Source organism: Ceratotherium simum, chromosome 26 (assembly GCF_057802395.1).
Source record: "Ceratotherium simum simum isolate JZ-2026a chromosome 26, ASM5780239v1, whole genome shotgun sequence".
NCBI lineage: Eukaryota > Metazoa > Chordata > Mammalia > Perissodactyla > Rhinocerotidae > Ceratotherium > Ceratotherium simum.
In genome coordinates this window covers 10,083,184-10,108,441 of record NC_141925.1, presented here as the reverse complement: position 1 = coordinate 10,108,441, position 25,258 = coordinate 10,083,184, and the positions used below count along the sequence as shown (strand labels likewise).

The window sequence follows — 25,258 nt, the reverse complement described above, 5'->3', positions numbered from 1 at the left end:
TGTTAAACAGTCTATCCTTCCAGGAAAGAAGTGACTTAATTAAATCTGAGATTTAGAAACAATATTTGGAAGAAATCACATATTAGAAAAGAGCCATGAAGGGATTATCATGTGACTCTGGGCTTGAATATTGCTTAGGTGTTTAAAGTTTTTTTTATTATAAAAATATTTAATAAAAAAATGTTTAGTAAAGAAGAAGTGGTATATGTATACAATGGAATACTACTCAGCCATGAAAAAGGACAAAATCGTCCCATTTGCAACAACATGGATGGACCTGGAGGGTCAAGTAAAATAAGCCAGACAGAGAAAGACAAACACTGTATGACTTCACTCATATGTGGAATATAACTAACACACAGACAGAACAGTTTGGTGGTTACCAGGGGGAAGTGAGTTGGGGGTGGGCACAAGGGGTGGAGGGGCACATTTCTGTGGTGACTGACAAATAATAATGTACAAATGAAATCTCACAATGTTATAAACTATCATGACATCAATAAAAACATTTAATCATGAAAAAAAGTTTAGGCGCACAAAAATAATGAGAATAATATAATCAATACCCACGTACCACAAGACTGAGAAATCTCAATAATTTTTTCTAGGTCAATTACATCTCAATAAAGCTGAAAAAAAACACAAAAATAAAATATCTTATTATCCATTAAAAAAACTTAACAACTTGTGTTTGTGCTTCAGATCCTTTAAAAAAAAAAAGATGTTACAGATGGAGTTGAAGTCTGCTGTGAGGTCCTTGCCTAATTTATTCCCTTCTCACCCTCTTTTCTTAGAGGTGACCTGTGAGAGGCAGAATAATGGCCCCCCAAAGACGTCCACGTGAATGGTACCTGTGAACATGTTACCTTACATGGCAAAGGGGACTTTGCGGATGTGCTTAAGTGAAGGATTTTGAGATTGAGAAACTATCTTAGATTACCCAAGTGGGCCCAAGGTAATCACAAGGGTCTTTCTAAGAGGGAAGGAGGAGGGTCAGAGTGTGAGGAGGAGGCAGAGGACGGAGACATGTGGGATCATGAGCCAAGGCCACTGGGAAACACATCCTCACCTAGAGGCTCAGACGGAAATTGGCTCTGCCAACACCTTGATCTTGGCCCAGTGAGACCCATTTGGGACTTCTGACCTCCAGAACTATAAGAGAATAAATAAATTTGTGTTGTTTTTAAGCCACCAAATTTGTGGTAATCTATTACAGCAGTCGCAGGAAATCAATAGTCTCCAAATTCACTAATCTTTTCTCCTGCAGTGTCTACTCTGCTGTAAAATCCCATCCAGTGTGTTTTTCATCTCACACACTAAAATTTTCATCTCTAGAAGTTTGATTTGGGTCTTTTTTGTGTATATTCCATGTCTCTGCTTCACAGGTTCAATCTTTCCTCCAGTTTCTTGAACATGTGGAATGCAGTTGTAATAACTATTTTCAGTGTCGTTTCTGGATTGGTTTTAATTGATTGCTCTTCCTGCTCACCCTGGATTATCTTTCCTACTTCTCTGCACGCCTGGTAAGTCTTTATTGGCTGCCACACATTGTGATGTTCACTTTGTTGGCTGTTAGAGACTTCTGAATTCCTGTAACTATTCTTGAGCTTTGTTTGAAATGCAATTAAGTTACTTGGAAATAGCTTAACGCTCTCAGGTCTTGCTTTGAAGCTTCGTTAGGTGGGATCAGAGCATCGTTTAGGATAAGGCTAATTTTTTTCCTTCGGCATAAGTAAAACCCTTCCGAGTATTCTGCCGAGTCCCCCGGAATCATGAGGTTTTCTCTGGCGGAAGAGGCACTATTGTCAGCCCTGAGCGAGTCCTGGGTGTTGTTACCTCACATTCTCTGGGGTGGTTCTTCCCCTGGCCTCCAGTAGTTTCCTCACACACAGGTACTATTAGTGCCTTCTTGAATACTTGACGGGGACCCTTTGGAGATCTCTGGGGTTCTTTCTCTGTGTAGCGCTCTCTTCCCCGGTACTCTGCCCTGTTACAGCCTCCTCAGACTCTAAGGTCCATCTTTTCAACTCAGGGAGCCCGCTGAGCTCTGCCTGGGTCCTCTCCCTGGACTGCAGCCTGGAAATGCTCTCTAGGCAGTACGCTGGGGACAACTGTAGGACTCTGTCTTAGTCCATTCGAGCTGCTATAACAGAATATCAGAGACCGGGTGGCTTATAAACAACAGAAATTTATTTCTCACAGTTCTGGAGGCTGGAAGTCTGAGATTAGGGTGCCGGCACGGTCGGGTTCTGGTGAGAGCCTCTGCAGACTGCCAGCTTCTTGTTGTCTCCTCACATGGCAGAAAGAGGGTGAGAGAGCTCTCTGGGGTCTCTTTCATGAGGGCACTAATCCGTTCATGAGGGCTCCACCTTTACGACCTACTCACCTCCCAAAGACCCCGCCTCCTAATGCCATGAAATTGGGGGTTAAGGCTTCGACATATGCACTGGGGGGGACACAAACATTCAGTTCACAGCAGGGTCATCTTGCTAGTTTACTTCCTGTCCCGCAGGGATCACTGTTCTGCACCATCTGTGTCCAATAACTTGGAAACCACTGTTTCCTACATTTCATCTGTTCTTTTAAGTGTTTCATAAAGAAGGGTGTATCTGGGGGTCGGCCCCGTGGCTTAGCGGTTAAGTGCGCACGCTCCGCTGCTGGCGGCCCGGGTTTGGATCCCGGGCGCGCACCGACGCACCACTTCTCTGGCCATGCTGAGGCCGCGTCCCACATACAGCAACTAGAAGGCTGTGCAACTATGACATACAACTATCTACTGGGGCTTTGGGGGGAAAAAATAAATAAACAAAAAAAAAAATTAAAGTAAAAAAAAAAAAAAAAAAGGAGGGTGTATCTGATCCCTGTTACTCCATCCTGACCAAGGCACAAGTCTTGATTTTATTCAATTTTAATTAATTTACATTTAAATAGTCATATGTGACAGGTGGCTTCTGTATTGGACAGCACAGGTACAGACTTTCATCAGCACATTGGACTTATTTGTTTACACATTTGTCTCCCCATACTAGGCTGCAAGCTCCTTGAAGAATAATCCTATTCATTGATGTATTCTTAGCACCAAGCTTATAATAGATATTCAAATAATTGTTGAATGAAACACTGAAGAATATATTTTTAATAATTGGCTCTGAAGAAATCTTAGAGATCAACTAGTCCAATCCTCTCATTTTACAAATGATGAAAATAAGCCCACGGAGATTACACAACCTGCACAAGGTTGTTCAGCCATCTTGAGTCAAACCAAGGACTAAAACCTGTCCTTTCTGGTTCTCAGTCCAGTGTTTATTTCACTATATCACACTTTTTGCAATATTTGACTCAATAAAATTGTGAGTTTTAGAATATGAGATTTATTTTACTTTGTTACAACATTGATAGAATTTCCAGTTGGTCATTGAATTTATTATTATTTAACCACCAAAATAAAAAGAATCTTATAGGTCTGTTGTGGTTTCCTCGACGTGTCAAAATGCCATTGTCACAAATGAGTCCTTGTACAACTGGTGAAATCTGAACAATGTCAGTTTCTTGGTTTTGATAGTATAATGTGTTAACATTGGGAAAGGCTGGGGGAAGGGCACATGGGACTTCTCCAAACATTTCTTAGAAACCTCCTGTGACTCTATAATTATTTCCACATAAAAAGTTTAAAAAAAATAAATAGTATTTAAACACAGACTATTGAAACAAACAAACAAAAATCTATGTTTTTCTAATTTCTCATTTACAAGGGACACCCTCCCCCAAAAGCTATTGTAACTATAAGAATTGGCCATAGGGTGTCACTGGTAGTCTGCCATAGCCCTCTGAAACTTGTTTTTTTCCTTTTTCTTTCCCTTAAACAAGAGTTGTCATTCACAAAGAAAGGACTTGGCCATCTTAAAGAATAAAGAATATAAAACTGCCATATTCAAACGTAGTTTTTTCTGATTCGGAGCATTGTGAAATCCCAATATCCCACTCTTTTTTAGGTGAAAACACAGAAAAACTGTAAGAAAAGGAGTTTAAAGAAGACAAATGGGACATTCTCTAGAGGAACCTCGCTTCCCAAAGTGTGGTCCAAAGACTAGTAGCGCTGGCATGGCCTAAGAATTTGTAAGAAATGCAAAACTCAGGCCCCACCCCAGATCTACTGAATTAGATTCCTAAGAAGCTCCAAGTGCTGATGCTGCTGGGCCATGGACTACACTTTGGGTAGTAAGAATCTAGAAAAGACCAAAGAAAATGGACGGCTGCCAATATAGTAAAACCTTCCTAATTTGGAGCTTTTTAATCAAAATTACAATTTTAACCTGGATTGGATTAAATATTACAAGCTGATAGTTTATGCAACATGCATAATCATACCCACAAAATAATGTTTGCACATATGTGTACAAACACAAAATATATAAATTGCATTGAATGTTCATTATACATCAAACTTTGGTTCTGATCTTGCAAAAAAAAAAAGTTTAGTGATAACTCGTTTTAGAAACTTAGACCAGGGCCGGCCCTGTGGCTTGGTGGTTAAGTGCGCGCGCGCTGCGATGCTGGTGGCCCGGGTTCGGATCCCGGGTGCGCATCGGGGCACCACTTCTCCGTTCATCCTGAGGCCGAGTCCCGCATACAGCAACTAGAAGGATGTGCAGCTACGACACACAACTATCCACTGGGGCTTTGGGGGGAAAAATAAAATAAATAAAATCTTTAAAAAAAAAAAAAAGAAACTTAGACCAAAACCTTAATAATGGTTTACACTGACCTGTTGATTTTTTTGATGAAATAATATATTCTATTATCATTTAATAATTACTGAATTCCAAGAATACATCAGATGTCACCTCCTTTCTTTAGACTGGGGTTGTTTTTTTGTTTGTTTTTTAAATTTTATTTATTTATTTTTTCCCCCAAAACCCCAGTAGACAGTTGTATGTCATAGCTGCACATCCCTCTAGTTGCTGCATGTGGGACGCGGCCTCAGCATGGCCGGAGAAGCAGTGCGGCAGTGCGCGCCCGGGATCCGAACCTGGGCCACCAGCAGCGGAGCGCGCGCACTTAACCGCTAAGCCACGGGGCCGGCCCTAGACTGGGGTTGTTAAGATGCATGAATGGTATCGGGGTACTCTCACAATACTCTAAAGTAAAGCTGTCAGAGTTTAACGGGAAAACATTTTACTTTTCTTCCCCTAGAACTTTTACTTTTTAATCTCTTGGTGTACTGAGGTTGTTCAAATCCACATAATTTTCTTCTCACAGTTCATGAATGCAGTTCACTTTTTCCATTTTTCCTCCTAACTTTTGTATTTGATCTATAACATTCTAATATTCCTCTGGGATCTTTTGCCTTGAAAAAGGGATTCTTAGGATGAATGGCTTTTGTCTATAAAATTAACAGTTCTTCACTGTTTTAAAGCTATTTTTGGGCCGCCCCGTGGCTTAGGGGTTAAGTGCGCGCTCTGCTACTGGCGGCCTGGTGTGCACCGGGCCGCTGAAGTGGAACACGCAAACTTAACTGTTAGGCCACTGGGCTGGCCCACTGAACTTTCTTTTTTAGAGAGTATTTACATAGTAGTGGAAAATGTTTCTCAGTAAATAGCTATATATATCAATAAATACTAACAAAATATTAGTCAACAAAATGTTTGTTGAACACCTGTGTTTCAGTCACCATGGGATACAATGTTGATAAAAAAAGATATAGCCCCTGCCTTCATGGGGTTTACAGTCTAATGAGGGAGACAAACGTGAATCAAATAATATACAAACAAATGTGACCTTGAGCTTGTGTCCAGTGCCAAGAGGGAGGTACATGATACACTAAATGCCTCTGCTGGGCAGATTCAACCTACTCAGGAAAGTCAGAGCAAGTCTCCCTGAGAAAATGTCACATGGGGAGGGGGAAAGCCATGAGTTCAACTTGTGACATGCTACGTTGGACATGCTCCTGAGATATCCAAGAAAAGATGGTAAGTAGGCAGTTGAACACATAGGGTTGGGCTCAGAGGACTGGTCTGGCCTAGAGAAATACATGTAGGAGCCGTCAGTGTATAGATGACAATTGAAGCCAAAAATGTGAATGACATTGCTTAGGAGAGTAGAGAATTGGAACAGGAGAGGACAATAACAGTTTATTTTCTTTTGCTAGAATCACTGTTCCAGACATCTGTGCATTCAATTATAACCTTCTTCAGGTTCTAGCAATTATCCTTTGAGGAACTATTCTTCCCTGTCTCTGGGTAAGGTTGACAGCATCCCCAGCTCCAGGGTTAGTATATAATTTAGGCCCCAGTCATCATTGTAGAACACGATTGTCTACAACATAATTTTATAACAACACAATTGTATAACATCCCCGTGGCCTCAGTGATTGGCTCAGGATGGGCATATGACCCCGTTCTGGCCAATGACAGTCAGGCCCAGGATATTTGTGGGAATTTTTCTAAGAGCAAATCTTTGTGGGGGTTGTTGAGAAGATGTCACACAAGCCTGGAACTACTGGCAGCTCTCTTAGCCCCACAAGGGGAGGAGGATCTGCTTGAGAATGGACAGCAGAGTGGACAGATGGAGAAAGACAGGGTTTTGATGACATTGAGGTCAGCTTTACCTGGACTATTAAATTACATGAGCTCATAAATTTGCTTTCGATCTTAACCTAGTTTAAGTAGGGTTCACTACTTAAAGATTACTTGCAGCTAAAAAAGTCTTGACATATATATTCATGAACTCCTTTAAAGAAAATAACAGTAAAGTGCTTGAAAAGGAACTGTCCCCCAAAAGGGCGTCTGAATCGCTAAGACTTTAGTTCCCCCTGGTTAGAGGGACTTCATTGCTAGATTTTGCTGTCCTTCTATAAAAAAAGTTGCCAAACCACTGTAATGTGTACTATGGATAAATTAGCAGATTTGAAACCGATTCCCCTGATCAAAGCTGAAGAAAAGCCATGTAGACTTCACTGATACTGTAGATGAGGTGGGGAAAATTAAGATCTGAATTGAGAAGCATAGAAAGGTCTTGTAAAGCCACATCGAACCCAAGAATGTCTAAAACCTAGTTATATAGGTTTATTCTAGAAAAGACAGAGGAGATTTAAGTCCATCCTGTAATAAACTCATGTGAAATATAAGAAAATTTTGGTTGAATATTTTTTCTCCCAAAAGACAACACAGACACAGACACACAGACACAGACACACACACACACACACAACCCTCAATATTTGGTTCTCTGCACATATGCACCTGTAGCAGTGCATGCTCTCAGAAACATCTCTTCTAATGAAGACATGCACCTTAAACATCATGCTTAAAGGATAGAAGATGATGAAGATTAGGGAGAAGAGCCGGCTCAGGCTTTTTTTAAATTAATATTTAAAATTCATAGCAAAACCAGATTACCATAATTTAGATTTAGAATTTATTCACGTTTATTCCTTTTTGCAAATGTCTTTAAGATACTTTGACTTCAAATTTTGCTGTAGATCAATCTAGCACAGCCGACGTAGGTTTGCGCTACATACATTTTACAACAACTTCACAGAAGGGAAACATGGTTTTGGACGTGTTTTTGGAAACATTCGTGTGGTTACTCAAGGGAGGACTCGTGCATTTCTTATGTTTATAGTTCCCGAGCATTTCCTAATAAACCTTGGCACCCTGCCAAAAGATATAAACGACTGAGTAAAATTTATGACCCTTGAGCATGTTAAAAAAAAGACAGCACTCTAACGTTGATTAGTTGGATTAAAGGAGACTGAAAGTAGTTTCTTTTAATTGAGGCAGTAAGTATCCTTTAACATGTGGTGTTGGTGGTCAGTTTTCTTCTGATTTCATGTTAATTCTCCTTATTTAGAGTGTCCGACAATCTCACGGGTTAAAAGCCAAAGATCTTGAACTCTACGTCCCCACAGATCAAGTTCCCTTAATCTATGTTTTTGCTTCATCACAGGGGTCCCTGTGCTCCCTTCTGTTCTATAGTCCATTTCCCAAACCCACATCTTGGGGGATCTTCAAACAGTGTATTTAAGTATCTTGAGAGCAGGAACTGTGACTGGTAGATCTCGGAATCCACCAAACTGCCCTGAATATAGTTGCACCCCTGATTGTTGAGCCAGTGAATGGAACTCCCTGGATTCTATCCATGATCCCAGAAGGACCAATTCCAGGTGGAGTGATTGCCAGAAGCTGGAGGCAGTAGAAATAATGGGCAGGATTAAGCCCATAATCAGAGGGTAGGGGGAGGAAAAATCAACTGGGAATAGGTATGGAATGGAAGACAGAACTCATGGAAAAGAGACCCTGTATTCCCAACTTTGGAACAGAAAGAAGTAGGGGGAAGAATTGGACCTGGGTCTGGGAAGGGAGCACTCCTGATTTCTCATGCTCCCTCATTCCCAGAAGGTACTGGGAATTGGATTAATTGTTTTTCTGAATATTAAATGTGTTGTCTCCCCCCATATAAGCAGGGAACTGTGTGATACACTTTGGCATTAAACTTAGTATCAAATCCAGGCTGAGAACCAAAGGAAGTCACTTCAGAAGCAAAGATCTGCTTTCCTACCAGTATGCAGAGCATCCTTCAGGAGAGCTTCTAGGAATCACTGGAAAAAATGCTGACAAGTAAAATATAGTCTGTCTTATTATCCCCCAAATTATTTATGTATTCACTCCTTTTTTTCTTGGGTAGTTAGGGCTCTCTTGCGGTAGACAATGTTTGGGAACTAGCTTGCAGTTAGTTACACATTTAAATTGATGTTCAGGCAACCAGCCCATGGGTGAAGTTTTTAGCAAGCCATTTTTTTCAAAGCTAAAGAGCATGTGATAAATACCAAGAGAAAGTAGAAAGGAAGCAAAGGCATAATTCAGATAGAATCTACAAAACCAAATAAAGGAATCCAGTCAATATTTTTGGTATACTTTACTTTTCTGTATACAATATTTTTCTTTTCTTTTCTGTTTTTGGTGAGGAAGATTGGCCCTGAGCTAACATCTGTTGCCAATCATCCTCTTTTGGCTTGAGGAAGATTGGCTCTGAGCTAACATCTGTGTCAACCTTCCTCTATTTTGTAGGTGGGATGCTGCCACAGCATGGCTCGATGAGCCATGTGTAGGTCCGCACCGGGATCCGGACCTGCACACCCTGGGCTGCCGAAGCAGAGCATGTGAACTTAACCACTACACCACCAGGCCAGCCCCTACAACATTTTTCTTATACTTTAGAATTTCATCAAAGCATAATCTGGAAGAAGTATAGTCCAGGTGATTTACAGCAACTGTTCGAGTCACTTGATTATTCAAGAAGGAATGGAATAATATTAAACTTTTTTATGCTGCACATTTAGGTTCTCGCAGATTCCCATAGGAGTACTGACAGAATTCAATGCACGTGGCTCGTCAAAGTATCATGTGGTCATTTGGCAAACATTTAGCATACCTCTTTCATGTTCTGAGTGCTATAAAATTGAGAGTGTTCTTTTTCTTGTATGTGTGTCTGTAATATTTGCAAACAGATCATTTTCATTATTCTTTCTTGTTTGAGGTTGGCCCTATGGTCAATTCATTTCCCTAGACAATATGGTGACAATGGCCCCAAGATTGGGGGTTTATCTCCTCAGCTCCACTTTTTTTTTTTTTTTGGTGAGGAGATCAGCCCTGTGCTAACATCTGCCAATCCTCCTCTTATTTTTTTTTTTGCTCAGGAAGACTGGCCCTGGGCTAATATCCGTGCCCATCTTCCTCCACTTTATATGGGACGCCGCCACAGCATGGCTTGCCAAGCAGTGCGTCGGTGCACGCCCGGGATCCGAACCAGCGAAGCCCGGGCCGCCACAGCGAAGCATGTGTACTCAACCGCCTGCGCCACCGGGCCGGCCCCTCAGCTCCATTTTTAAGCCAGTGACTCTCAAGCATTTTGCCACCTCAGTGTAACTGAGAGATGGGTCACCCTTCCACCAACGCCCCTCAGGAACAGTTTCTCTGAAGGCAGTAATTCCCAGGGGTCTGGGGAGCATGCCTCACAATGCCAGGGGGTGGGGTGGGGTGCAAGCGCCCTTCTAGTTATAACTAGCCCCTGAACACACTCTCTGTGCCAGGTGCCTTACGTACACATAATTTAATCCTCCCCATGCCATTATCCACATTTACAGATGATGAACTCAAGACTCAGAGATGTAAGAAATTGGCTCAAGGCCATCCAGATGGGTAAGGAGTGAGTTGGGATGTAACCTATGTTTCCCAGCCTCCCAAGTCCTTCTCCTTCCACCATTGTGCTACCCTACCTACCAGCTACTTATGTCTTAGATATTCACTGTCTTAGTCTGTTCAGACTGCTCTAACAGACCACCATAGGCTTAAACAAACATTTATCACAGTTCTGGAGGCTGGGAGGTCCAAGATCAAGGTGCCGGCCAATCTGGTTTCTGGTGAGACCCTCTTGCCGTCTTCTCATTGTGTCCTCACATGGTGGAGAGAGAAATCATCTCTCTCTCGTGTCTCTTTTATAAAGGCACTAATTCCACTCAGAAGGGCTCCACCTTGATGATCTAATCACCTCGCAAAGGCCCCACCTCCCATCATCACCTTGGGGGTCAGGATTTCAACATATGAATTGGGGGAGGGGAGGACACAGAATTCAGTCTATAACATTCACCTTATATTTATTACGAGGAGCTTGAGTGAGACAGTTTGATATTTATCACAATACAGAACACTTTTTTCCTTTGGAGGGAACTTAGGATGGGAATATATAAACCAGGCCCACCAAGTGGCGTAGTGGTTAAGTTCCCGCACTCCACTTTGGCGGCCTGGGGTTCACAGGTTCAGATCCCGGGTGCAGACTGATGCACCGCTCATCAAGCCATGCTGCGGTGGCGTCCCATATACAAAATAGAGGAAGATAGGCACAGTTGTTAGCTCAGAGCCAATCTTCCTCAGCAAAAAAAAAAAAAGAGAGAGAGAGAATATAGAAACCAAACAAAAAGACACTTTTGTCATGTGTGCATGCCAGCTTCAGCTGAGAATCTTGGAGAACTTTATACACAAAACAGAACGACCACTGCTATTACTGCCTAGGGGCAGGAGATGCTGTCCAGAGACCCCATGGTCCAAGGAGAAATCACTCCCACATTTCCAGACAAGTGCTGGGAGATGGGGTTCTCCCACTAAGATACCTAATTTGGTGCCCAGATGAAAGGAAAACCAAGGCAACCAGAAATAGTCTTACAGACTGACTCCTCATACAGTTGAGAAATAACAGGACCACATGTAGAGGAGTGGAGTATCCAAAGGGAGTAAGGAGACTGATATCACAAACCAATCTAACACACCTTAGGAAAAACAAAACCTCTGTACAAAGAACAGGCCTCGTTTGCCTTCTCTTTTTTAGAATACAAACGTTCTGGTCATAAGAACTCTGCCATATATATGTGGAGATCATCCTGGATTATCTGGATGGGCTTGATGTAATCACAAGGCTATTTATAAGGGAAAGAAGAAGGCAGGAGAGTCAGAGAAGAGGTGACAATGGAAGCAGAGTCAGAGTGATGCATTGTGAGGAAGGGTGGACTGACCATCGCTGGCTTTGAAGATAGAAGAAGGGACCCTGAGCCAAGGAAGGCAGGCAGCCTCTAGAAGCTGGGAAAGGCAAGAGAATAGATTCTCTCCTAGAGCCTCCAGAAGGAACCAGCCCTGCCAACACCTTGACTTTAGCCCAGTGAAACCCATTTCAGACTCCAGACCTCCAAAACTATGAGATAATAAATATGTGTTGTCTTAAGCCACTAAGTTTGTGGCGATTTGTTACAGCAGCCTAGGAAACTCATACAATCCCATCGAGTTTTTCCTTGTGCCAGCAGAATAAAGCCCAGCTTCATGTGGCTTTACAATGCCCTTCGGGGCCTTGCCTTTGCTCATCTCATCTCACCTCCCTGATATGCCACCCAGTTCTCTGTGGTCCAGCCACCCTGGCCTCTCAGAATCTTCTTTCCTCTCTCTCCATGCACCCTTACAGCTAGTTACCTCTTGACCATCCTGCAGATCTTAGCAACAAGGTTCCTGGGAACCTCTATTCAAGAAGTGTTGATGGAGTGCTAGGCACTATTCGAGGGGCTGGCAATACAGAACAAAACAAGGGCCTCTGCTGTCCTATGGGGGTGGAGGCAGACCATAAATAAGTCCCCAGGTGATTACACAAGGTCATTCCAGATAGCGGTGACTGCTGTAAAGAAGACCAAATAAGATACAGTGTTTTCAAGCAATTTTAGAGGGGCCGTCAGGGAAGGCCTCTCCAAGAGAAGCCATTTGAGCTGAGACCCGAATGATGAGCAGCCTCTGGCCATGAAAAGAACCCCTTCCTCAGATGGGCTTTCCCTAAAGCCACAGCCCTTGTCAGCTCTCCCTGAATGTTTCTGTCACAGCACTTATATGGTGTTATGGACTGAATCGTGTCTCCTATGTTGAAGCCCTAACCCCTGATGTGACTGTATTTGGAGATAGAGTCTTTACACATGTGATTAAGGTTAAACGAGATCCTAACAGTGGGGCCCTAATCCAATAGGACTGGTGTCCTATAGAAGAGGAAGAGACACCAGGGATGTGTGACCACGGAGAAAACGCCATGTGAGGACAGCGAGAAGGTGGCCATCTGCAAACCAAGGAGAGAGGCCTCACCAGAAACCAACTCTGGTGACCCCTTGGTCTTGGACTTCCAGCCTCCAGACTGTGAGACAATTATTCCTTGTCTGAGCTGCCAAGTCTGTGGTATTTTGTTATGACAGCCCCAGCAGACTGATACACCTAGTTTGTAAATCTACATCACCCACACCACTATAAGAGCCAGCTAGCTAGTCTCCCTGCTTCCCCTCTTGTGCCTCATATGGCCCAGTCTCTACACAGTAGCCTAAGAGAACTTTTTAAAAGGTAAATCAGATCATGGCACTCCCAATTCAGACTCGTCAATGAGTGACTCCCATGCCACACAGAACAAACTCCAAATCCCAAATTGTAGCCCCTCTCTGTCACTCAGACCTTTTTCCCATCGCACATACCAGCCATACAGGTCTTTCTTGTTCCCCAGACCAAGCTCCAGCCTCAGGGCCTTTGCACTTGCTCTTCCCTCTGCCTGGGGCACATTCCCCATCTCTGCATGGCTGTCACCTTCTCAGAGGCCTTCCTGACGCATCCCCTCACCTTTAGTGTAGGTCTCCCATCACTGTCACATCACCTGGCTTTAGGCTCTTGGATTTTCACTGTTCTAATTGTCTTCTTTGTGTGGCTGCTGGTGCACACCCCCACTCCCCATCCCATTAGGGGGCAGGGACTCTGTCTTGCCGGCTGTTGAGCCCCAGAGCACAGTGCCGGGCCTTGCCGACAGGGGCACCTGGCTGTTAAAAACACAGGCGGATGAGGTGGCATCTGAGTGGGACCTGAAGGACAGGGAGCAAGGCCCTCTACCGTCCGAGGCTGTCTTTCCACGGCAGAGCTGTCACCGAGCTCCGCGCTCCCTTTCCTCTGCAAGGATGGGGACAATAACTTGAGGCTCCAGAGAGCGACTGTCCGCAGAGAAGGAAGCACTGGCTGAGGAGCTGCTCAGCTGCCCAGCCTGCCGGGGGAGCTTCCTGCTGCGAGACTAGGTCAGCGCCTGCTCAGCCGCTGCCCTGACGCCCTGCCCTCCCGCCGCGCGCCGCTGCCCGGCGCCGACACACGGCACCCCCGTCAGTCAGCGTGCGAGCGCGTCCCCGGCACCCCGGGGGCCCTGTCACGGCCCCACCCCGCGGCCCGGCCCGGCGAGCACGGCGGGCCCGGCTCGGGGGCTGCCCCGCAGCCCGCAGGCCCCGCGCCCGCGCCCGCCGCGCGGCCCGACGTGGCGCCGCCGCCCCCGCGCCGACGCTGGCGGGCGCAGCCAATGGCGGCGGCTCCCGGGCGGCGGGCGCGGCCTCCCGCCGCCAGAGGGCGCCGCGCGGGCGCCGCGGAGCCGCCGCCGCCACCGCCACCGGTCGCGGAGGGAAGCTGCGAGCGAGCGCCCAGGCCGCCGCCGCCGTCGCCCGCTCCCCGTGCGCCGCTGTCCCCGCCGGCCGGCGCGGCCGTCCCCGCAGGTAGGTGGGCGCCGCCCGGGCCGCGCGCCCCGGCCCGGCCCGCGCCGCCCTCCCCGCCGGCGCCCCCGCCCCGCGCGCGCCCGCCGCCGCCTCGTGCTCGCGCGGCCGTTAACGGACGCGGGGGGAGGGGCGGCGCGGGCCGGGCCAGCACGGAGGGGCCCGGGCGGGGGGGCGCCGCCACCAAGGGCGCGGGCCGGGGCGGGCGGGCCGGGGTCCCCTCCCCTCCCCTCGGGCGCCGGGCGCGTCTCCGCCGAGGGGGCGAGGAGGGCTGCCGCCCCTCCCCCCGGTGCCGGCCTGCGCCTCCGCTCCAGGGCGCCTCCCCGCTGGGCGTCTCGCTCGGGGAGCCCTGTTCCCCTGTCTGTGTCCGCTCTGGTGGTCGCGGGCCCCCCAGTTCTGTGTCTGGGGTTGGGGGGCCGGGAAGGATGCGCGGGGTGCCTGGCTCATGTGTGTGGGGTTAATCCCCGTCGTTTTGGCGCGGGGCGCCCCTCCGGGACGCGCGGCGAGCGGTTTCCTGCCCTTATCGTGGATGCGGACGCCGCCAGGTTTCAGCTTTCTTTTCCCCACCCTTGAGGAGTGAAGACCTGTCAGTTCCCATTAGCGTGAATTTCCTGCCGGGCACGGTCATCGCAGGGGTGTGGTCAGCCTGGAAAGCACTGCCTGGGCCCGCGCGGCTGCGCCTGCGCCCTGATTGCGGGAATTTATCGGGAGTTGGGTGTTTTTCCCGTCCCCCCAAGATTTAGGAATGAAGGAAGGTACCGTGTTAGGTATTTAAAGACCGAGGATCTGCTTAAGCTGGACCCGCGCTGCCCAGGAAGGCGGCTACTGGCCACATGGACTGTTGGGCACTTGGAATGCGGCTAGACCGAATTGAGATGTGCTTCCGGAGTGAGAGAGACACACCCGACTTTAGACACTTAGTATGGGGAAAAAAAAGAGTAAACTGTCCCATTTGTAATTTTTTATGCTTAGGAAATACGTGTTGAGATGATAATATTTTGAACATGTTGGCTTAGCTGAAATATATTCATAAGATCAATCTCACTGATTTCTTTTTACTTTTGTTAACGTGGCTACTTGAAAATTTTAAATTAGGTATGTGGCTGGTATATTTCTGTTGGACAGTGCTCAAATAGAGCGTCTGAATTGAATGGGGGCAGGGTGGCTGGGAAGCTGTGCCATCTGCTTATCTGTTCCTGCTTATCTGATGGCATGTGGCCTCCTGTCCCCTAGGCTCTCAAGGAACCCCCCCCCTTCCTTCTCACCCTCAGCTGGACTGAACTCTTGAGCTGATTGCATAGTGAAGATCTTGTCCTGATTTCCAGAATAATTCAAGTTAACTGACAGAATTTTCTCGCTTTATCTGCTGTGTACTGGAGTCTGTAAATACTCCTGTAAGATTGGACTCAGAATCAGATCATGAGTTATTGAGGCTGAATATTTTCAGCATTGGTGTGTGTGTTCTGCAAAGAGTATGTTAATTTTCAGGGGCTCTGCCACCTAAGTGAACTGGAGAGCTCATTGCTTCCTCCGAGTTACTGTGACTTTTGCCTGGGGACTCCTCCACCCTGACCTACACCCTCTTCCCTTTGCATTCCTCAGATACTGTCAGTTTATGCCAATAAAAATGGTAGTTGTCAACCATATTGTCCCACAATTCGTAATTTTGATTGATTTTAAAACTAGCCCATTTGAGTGGGTTAAATTGGTGTTATAAGTGGGAGAGAATTAATTATTATAGAATCTCAACTGTAGGAATGGTGAGGTGACTGCTGGAAAGTTTTGAGCATTCCAGTAAAGGACGAGATAGAAACAAACGATGTCTGTACCCTGTTACCTTGGACACTGTAGAATGGGCTTTCTAGAGAAAGTATGAATGTGCGGAAATCTGTTTTCTAGATAATATCTCAAAGTGTTTTGTTTTAGTGAAAATGCTTTTTCTCCAGAATCTTAGGATTGGAAGTGAAATTTGGTTTCTCTAAAGTGTGAGGTGTTTATAAATCAAGAAAAAACTTGAGATAATATTTTTAGAAGGGAGAAATATTAAAATATGGATCCAGAAGTTTAAAAATTAATGCTTGTGATAATACATTTGTTTCAATTCACCAAAAAAAAGAGGCTTATTAAGTGAGGTGATTTTCTTTAATGTAAAGAAGTGAGACTTGTCCTTACCAGATTTTGTCCCAACAAGAAATTTGCATTTTTATTTTCTTATGAGTTTAGTAATGCATTGTTTAGTTAATTAATTAATTTGAATTGGTTAATTAATATCACAGACCTCGTGAAGCCTCAGGAACCATGTAATGGAACCAGCAAGAGAGAGGCAGAAATTTTCTATTTCACAAATAAAAAAATGGAACCTTTGGGGCTGGCCTGGTGGCGCAGCGGTTAAGTGCGCGCGCTCTGCTTCGGCGGCCGGGGGTTCGCAGGTTCAGATCCCCGGCTCGGACCGACGCATTGCTTGTCAAGCCATGCTGTGGCAGCGTCCCATATAAAGTAGAGAACGATGGGCACAGATGTTAGCCCAGGACCAATCTTCCTCAGCAAAAAAGAGGAGGCTTGGTATTGGATGTTAGCTCAGGGCTGGTCTTCCTCACACACACAAAAAATGGAACCTTTGTATTTTATTAGAATACCTGAATTTGAAGCAAGCTATTAATCTGGCACCTTAGAAGACCTCATCTGCAGTCCTGGGCATGTCACTGACGGTCTGGGTGACCTTGGGCAAACTATTTGTCTTGAAGATTTCACATCTTTCTTGTTGATTCCTCCCATACAGAATTGGTGTAAGGGGTGAGATGGTCCCCAGGCCTTGACAGGGCTGGGCACTGTAGGAGGCACCCAGCACATGTTGTATGTGACAGTGGTTTCAAAATGAATAGCTCTTCTGGGGGGAGGGGCCTGGCAAAAGTATGAAATTACCTTCCTGATGTTGTTGAGCACAGCCCCTGTCGTGAGGTTTTCATTGTCAGTAAAAGGGAAAACCTATCTCATAAAGTATCCAGTAGGAGAGTCATTGTTTCAAGAAGGTGGTAGAACATCTATAATAATGTTTCACTACCTGGGCTTGCAGTCTCTGAGGGTTGCATTGTATCCACACACTTTTGTAAGTGTTACCAGAGTGAGCTCGCACACTGCAAGACAGGGTTGACAGTAATGTTACTTTAAGTACTTTTTATTTATTTATTTATGCCATTATGCAGAGAGACTTGAGTCTGAGGATAGAATTTAATGCAGGATGGTAATTAATTATTTTTCACTTGAAACTGAGGAATACCTTTTTAGGAAAAAATACAAGCACTGTACCACATTCCCTGGGCACTTTCTCTGGTCCTGTGTTAGTTTATCTTGTATGTAAGGCTGTTTAATATTTATTCTTTGTACCTAAACATATTATGTTGGGGTGGAGCATATTTCCATGCAAAGATTTCCCCGGAACGAGGTGGTATCTTGACTCTCTTTGTCGACTGTGTTCCTGTGGAAACCCTGTGCTTTGTCTAAGTTGCTTTAAATGATGTCCCTTGAACACGTCACTGTGCGCATGCGTGTGTTCAGGGGCGCGTGTTTATTCAGTTCCCCTTGAGTGGCTTTAAAGTGCCCACCTGTCAGTCAGAGCTGTATTTGTCCTTCGGAGCCCAGCCCAGGGCCGACTTAGACATGTTCGCCCTCCTCCAGGCGTCACTGGCACTTACAGCGCAGAATAGCACTGTGGATAAGAGTTTAGGCTCAGAGCCACCTGTCTGGCTCTGAAATCTGGCTTGGCCACTTCCTAGCTGTGTGATCCTGGCCTGCTTGCGTCACTTTTCTGTGCTTCGGTTCCTCATAGTACCTCTCTCTTAAGATTATTATGAGGATTAAATGATTTATTCAGTGTAAAGCACTGAGAACAATGCCTGGCATCCAGTAAAAGCATTAAGTGTTAGCTATTATTTCTATCTCTACAATATTTTGCAAAGTTGTCATGGAAGGCTGAAATCTCGTGGATAGGAATACATTGTCTAGTTACTAGCATTGTATTAGACTTTAGTGTAGTGCGTTTCACCTCACAGGCACTGAGTAAATACTTAAGGAATTATAATGAAGATCCAGGGTACCTTTCATCCTTACATAAAACTTCAGAATGGGTAACAAATTTAAAATCAGCTGATTCCAAAAAGATGATGTTCCAGCTTGCAAGAGTTTAGTTAATTTAATGAAATTCATATGTAATTGAATTTCTTGCTTTAATAATTTTATTTATTTATTTTTTCCCCCAAAGCCCCAGTAGATAGTTGTATGTCATAGCTGCACATCCTTCTAGCTGCTGTATGTGGGACGCGGCCTCAGCATGGCCGGAGAAGCGGCGCGTCGGTGCGCGCCCGGGATCCGAACCCAGGCCGCCAGCAGCAGAGCGCGCGCACCTAACCGCCAAGCCACGGCAGGCCCTGGATTTCTTGCTTTAAAATGTGCTGTTGAAAGCTCCGCCCCCTCCCCATGTCCATTTCATTTCATTTCAGAAGAGGGGTCTCTGTGTTGCTTTTCACCTGTTGACGTTGAATGAAACCTATCCCGTACTACTTTGGAGGCCTTGATGGTTTCTGGTTTTTCTCTCTGTCCCTGTCTCTAGTTGATTCCCACTGTATTGATTTACTCCCCACCTTGTTCCCCTGAAGAGTTGCAGGCGAAGTCCACCACAGCCAGCTCGCTGTGTCCAGTCATTTCCTCTCGGGCGCCCCCCCCCTTGGTCATGCTTGCCTTTTTGTGAACAGTTGTACCAGGTTTTAACTCTCAAGCCTCTGAACTTTGTATGAAGCATTTTCTTCATTCATTCATTCAAGTATTTGTTGACCTGGACTCAGATATCGTAATACAATCAGGACTAAGAAAGACAGGGTACCTTTTGAAGTGAATAATGGGGTGAGAGTGGGATGTGCTGATAATTTAGGGTAAGGGAAGTCCTCTAAAAGTGACATTTAAGCCAAGACTCTGGGATGAAAGGAGCCAGCTCTCTGCGGATCTTGGAAGTGTGTTATGGGCAGAGGGAGGAGCAGGCACAGTGGTCCAGGAGCACGGAGCCCTTGACTCATTCTGGGAACCCACAGAAGGCCAGTGAGTGAATCTGGGTGAGGGTGGCATCACAAGAAACAATCTAGATTTTATTTAAGTTCCTAGGGAAGCCATTGAAGGAATTTAGGCAGGGGTGTAATAACCAACTTGTGTTGTTATAAGAGCGTTCCTTTTAGTTTAGTGTGGGAAATGGGTGGAGGAGGGTCGTGGGGAGGACAGGGAGCTAAGAGCAGAGGCAAGAAAGGAGGATGTTGCGACAGTGACCTAAGAGATGGTGTGAGTCGGGCCACCGGGCTGGGGGTGGCTGAGGGCCTCATGGGAGTGGTCAGGTTTGGGGTGTCCTGCACATATTTTGACAGTATCACCAATGGGCTTTGTCAGTGGATTGACTGGATGTGGAAGGTGAGAGAGAGAAGAGGGTAATGCCAAGTTTCTGGTTTGAGCAACTGGGCAGAAGGTGGTTTCCTTACTGAAAAAGTAAGATTGGGCCAAGGGTTACGATTGGGAGCGGGGCATGGGATCAGGGGCATTCAAGTTAGAAATGCTGATAAAAGTCACAAACAGACCGAGAATTTTGTGTTTGATAGAAGTGGCCTTACACATACCAGTGTAGGACAGATGGCCTTTTTGTAAATGATGTTTGGGCAACTGGGAAGCTATTTGGGAGGGAAGTATATATCTCTTTACATCACTCCTTACAGTAAACTGGTGGATCTGATTTAAAAAAAATTTTTTTAATGAAACAATAAGAGTACTAGAAGAAAACATGGAGAATGGTTTTATAATCTCAGAATGGTGAAGGTATTTCTGAGGATGTCAAAATCCAGAAGCCATAAAAGAAAATATTGATAAATTCAGCTACTTAAAAATAAAACTTCTGCTGTCAACAAGTACCATAACTAAAATCAAAAGATTGACACCAAATTGGGGAAAATATTAATATCACAAATATCACAATACTTTTCTCAACATATAAAAAGCTTCCATAAATAAGAAAAGCTTAACCTGGAAAAAAAAAATGGGTAAAGGATATGAGCAAATGATTCACAGAGAAGGAAGTACAGATGGCTCTTAAATCTGAAGAGATGTTCCACCTTCCTAATGACAGAAAGACTGAAACAAAACCCACCACATTGTCACACTTATTTCTTACCTCCCTGGGTGGCAGAGATGAAAACATTTGATAATCCCTTGGTGCAGGGGTGAAAGAGGAACCCTCGTGCACTGTGGGTGGGCACGGCTGTTTGGTGGAACTTGGCGATAGCTGGCAAAATAAACAAATGCATATACCTTTTATCCTACGGAAATTCTTTAAAGCTATTCATATATGAAATGTCCTGTGTACCTGGTGAACTTCAAAGATTGGAAGCAACCAAAATGTCCATCACTAGGGGCCTGGTGAGATGATGGTATAACCATATCACGGGTCCCGGTACACGGTTGTTAAAAGATAAAGCAGCAGCTTTGTGTGTACTGATATGGAATGACCTCCAACATTAGGTACCGTGTGCAAAAAGCAAGGGACAGAACATGTTAGGAGCCCCGGTTTGTATAAAAAATAACATATGCACAGGTTATTTTTAACTTTTTATTTTGAAATAAGTATAGACTCACAGGAAATTGCAAAAGTAGTATATAGAGTCCCAGGAACCCTTCATGCACTTCCCCCAGTGGTGCCATGCTATATAACTGTAGTGCAGTGTCAAAGCCAGGAAATTGACACTAGTGTCATACTGTTAGCCAAACTACAGACCTTATTCAGTTTCCACCAGTTTTAACACGCACTCGTGAGTGTGTGTGTGTGTGTGTGTATGTGTATCTGTGCAGTTTTAGCCCATGCATAGATTCATGTAACCATCGCCACAATCAAGATGCAGAATTGTTCCACAGAAATATCTTTGTCAGACCACGTAAGAGACTGGTAACAATGGTTAGCTGCCCTCAGGAAGGGCAAATGGGTGGCTGAGTGACGTGGTTGCAAAGGAGACGTTCCTTCTCACTGTCATAATATTAAAATACTACTTTTAAAACAGTTTGTGATGTCTATAAGACATCTAAATAGAAACATCACATAGACAGAGGATATTGAGCTCTGCCTGGGGTTGGACATGGGAGTTGTCCTGGCCCTGGATGAGGGTGGTTAACATCCGGGCGGTGCAGGAGGTCCCTGCGGGGAGAGGGTGGCCGGGCGAGAGAAGGGGGGTCTGGTGAAGCCCCAGGGCTCTCACGTTTAGAGGTTAGCTGGAGATGGAGCCCCGTTTTCAAGAAAGGAGTGGACACCTGTCCCATGCTGCTGAGTTTGAGTAAGAAAAGCGGCTGTCCGATTAACTTGATTGAAGTCTTCATTTTAAAATTGAGGCCAGATTTTAACTGGATCCAGAAATAAGACAATGTATAAAGCATATATCTTTTTCTTTCTTTCTTTCAAAACTGGGGTAGAGGAGATTTATTTCACAGGTAAAACTAATCTATGGCGGAAAAAAAATCAGAACAGTGGTTGCCTGGGATGGGGGTGGGGACAGGGATTGGCTGGGGAAGGGGCATTGAGGGAACTTTCTGGAGTGACACTAATGGTCTGTATCTCATTAGGAGCTGGGGTTACCTGAGTGTATCATGTGTCAAAACTTGCCTTAACATTTGTGCATTTTACCTTAAAAAACTGTAAACAAATATTGAACTCTAGGTAATGATATGTAAGCTGAAGTGTTTAGTCGTGAATTGATGTCTGCAACTCACTTTGCAATGTACCAAAATAATGTGGATTGTTGGAAGGACAGGAGGATGGGCAGATGGATAAAGATGGGCAGATGTGATAAATACAGCAAAATATTAATCGTAGAATGTACAGCAGACAGTATATAGGTATATGGTGTTCATTGGAAAATTTTAACTTTACTGTGTGTGTAAAAATTTTCATAATAAAATTTTGGGGAAAATACTACAGAAATGCACTGTCACATTATATTTAAATATCACCTGATATTATGTCCCCAAATCTTTAAACATGTGAAGGAGGCGGGTATTTCATGCTGTTAAAAGAGTCTGCGTCTTATTTCCTCTTAATCACTTACTTGAGTTGTTAGCTCTTTGCTATCTGCCCTTTGTCCATTAGAGGTGGAGGTTCAAGGTTTTCTAGCACTTTCTGGGAAAATAGCTCTAAGGCTCTTAACTTGGTGGATTATCATTACCCAGGAGCCCCCTTCTTAGCCTACAGATTTGCTTTTAAGGGAACCTCAAAGTAATTCTGCACCTCCTGCAAAGAGGTTGGGAGAAAGATGTATCATTTATCAGAGAGAGGGACTGGTTCTTGCTGTCGGCATTCTTTTCCCTTGTCCCCTCCTTCCAGCCTGACTGCTGTCCACGCCCCCCCCCCCCCCCCCCCCCCGCAAAGTGCTTCTCTGGGGGCCTTTGAGCTCTGCACTTCTGACTCTGAATCGGCCCTGCTTTAAATAAACTAGGAAAAAGGCTTGGTCGTCCCTTAAGTCATCTTTCCAAGGAAGGGCTCAGAGGCTGCATAGACTTTTTTTAATACTTTAATTTTTTTTCCCCAGAGGTAATTCATTTACAAAAATGAATTAAAAACAAAAAAAGCTTTAAAGATATGCACTGAAAAGACACTGTCTCACCCCGTCCCAGCCCCCAGTTTTCTGTGACTGCTAGAGTTTTCCATGTTTCCCTCTCGAGCTATTTCATGTATATACAAGCAAATGTGAATATATAGTCCCCCTCCCCCCCCTTTTTTTTTTAACAAAACAGGGTCATATTGTGGACACTAGCACCTCGCCTCTTTTTAAAATTTTCCCCAGCACAGTTTACTCGCCCATTTCCTTTTTGATAGATATTGAAAATCTTAATTTTCAATCTTTTTTCTCTTACAAATAGTGCCTCCTTAAATAACTTTGTATATACAAGTTTGAATTTAAAAATTTTTTATTATGGAAACGGTCAGACATGTACAAGAGCAGAATGAACCCTGATGTGCCTCCCCACCATCCAGTGGGACGGTTTCCTTGCTTTGGGTGCGCTCGTTGCATTGCCACCCATTCATCCCCCTTTAAGCTAGACTGTCTTAAAGGCAAATTCCAGAAATAATGCCATTTTACTTCAGCATCATGGGCTTTTTAGATGTTTTATTTTGGAAAATTTCAAACATGTGCAAGGTAGAAAGAATCTCTGTACTTATCACCAGTTATCAGCACCCTGCTGTTTTCATCCACACCCCCTACCCTCACCCCTGTTTTTTAGTTGCTGGAGTATTTTAAAGCAAATCCCAGATATCATACCCTTTCACATGTAAACACTTCAGTAAAGTACCAACTTTTAGGTACAAGATCAAAATATTTAGAACTGACAGTATTTAAAAGACAAAAAAAAATGCACACCAGTCACCAACCTTTGGGGCATTCTAACCTCTATCCTCCCCCGACAGTTTGAAAGAGGTAGATTTAAAAATAAAACTACAGATGGTAAGCAATAATGAAACTAAAAATTTCAGCTATGTACTTGAAACATGGGTGTGCCTTCCGCATCTGTCACGTGGGCCCAAATACATGATTTATGTGATAAGATGTCTTCTTAGGGTTAGATCTTGGTGGTTCTCATCCCAGGGTGGTTGTGGCCCCTACCCCCCACCCCCCCAGGGGACATTTAACAATATCTGGAGACATTTTTGTTTGTCACAACTGAGAGAGGTGATGCTCCTTGCATTTAGTGGGTGGAGGCCGCTAACTTCCTACAGTGCGCAGAGCAGCTCCCCAGAATAAAGAATTATCTGGCCCACACTGCTGAGGTTGAGAAACCCTAGTTTAGGAGGTTGGGAGATGGTGTTTTATCACAGATCTCTTCCCTATGGTTCTCCTGTAGCTTGCTGGGAACTGGGAAGTGAACATTGATTAGTGGGGGAGGATACCAACAGCACTGACTTGTGTTGACATTTGCCACTGTTATCTTGAAAGCAAACGCTTACCTTCTAGAAAATTCCAATGGAAGTAACTTCATTTAGATGACTTATTCTATCAGTTGTATCAACAAGGATTAGTTCAGAAGTTTGTGTGACAAAATATGTATAAGGTTTAGCCTCCGCTCACAAGGAAGTCAGGCTCCCGCGGAGGCAAGCGGATGTGAGCCCTTTTTACTTCTGGAGAGCTTCCAGAAGCAAAACAAGGCCGAGACTGTTCTGGTGGCAGCTTACGTGTGCATATAGACAGGGAAGCAACAAAACCTGTGGTTGAAGGAGGGAAGAGAAGAGGGGGAAGAGAGGAATGACTTTTTCATGGGGTTTATTTAGGAGGAGCGTACAAATATCATGGCTGTTCAGCCTAGAGGAGTGTGGAAAACGTCTGCTTATGTGTGCTGGGCGGCAGGGACCTCACAGATCAGTCAGACTGGGTTCCTGGTGTCGAGGACCCTGGAGTCGTCAGCAGGGATGGACGTGTCCACAACTAAGTGTGTGACAAGACCTCAAATTATGGGTGTTTTAATTGGGGTCCAGGAGCCCTGGTGCCTTATGTAATTTCGTGCCTTGTTTCTTTCCAGATTGCTCATTTAGAAAGTGAATGTGTGGGATAACATGTCCAGTGTGTCCGAGGAAAGAAGAAAAAGGCAGCAGAACATTAAGGAAGGACTGCAGTTTATACAGTAAGAGCTTAATTCATACCTTGTGTTCTTGTCACATAGGAATTCTTTTTTATATGGCTATACATTTTGCAGAGATCGAGATCTTTAGTTTGTTTAATAAGTCCTGTTAGTTCAGGTTAGAAACTAGATATTTTTGTTCCAGCAATAATTTTTGCTCTTGTACATTTGATTCTTTGTTTTCTGAAGTGGATCTTACTGAGACTGATTTTTATGGCTAAAATCCTTTAGTATCCCTGAAAATGTTAGCCTGAGGAATTTGAACCTAATCTTATAAGAACACTTCTGATGAATGAAAAGTGACTGAAAATGAACATCTGTCAGCACATAGGGCTTTTGTGATCAAACATTTCTATTAAGAAGCTTGGTTTCTAACTGGCCTTATTTTTTTTAATTGAAGTATTATTGACATGTAACATTATGTAAGTTTCAGGTATACAACATAGTGATTGGATATTTATAAACATTACAAAATGATCATCACGATGAGTC

General features: G+C 44.6%; 1 protein-coding gene across 2 annotated transcripts in view; it reads left to right on the top strand.

Annotated features, from left to right (window-relative positions):
- Positions 1 to 13,978: 13,978 nt before the first annotated feature.
- The window catches only part of ZC3H7A (zinc finger CCCH-type containing 7A), a 34,404-nt gene continuing 23,124 nt past the window's right edge, over positions 13,979 to 25,258 (top strand). For both annotated transcript variants that reach the window (XR_015548512.1, XM_087416975.1), the window contains exons 1-2: positions 13,979 to 14,089; positions 24,668 to 24,769. Coding sequence is in view for 1 of the 2 variants with exons in the window: in XM_087416975.1 (XP_087273101.1) it covers positions 24,702 to 24,769 (68 nt within the window). In the remaining variant the exon portion in view is untranslated. The remainder of the gene's footprint in view (positions 14,090 to 24,667; positions 24,770 to 25,258) is intronic.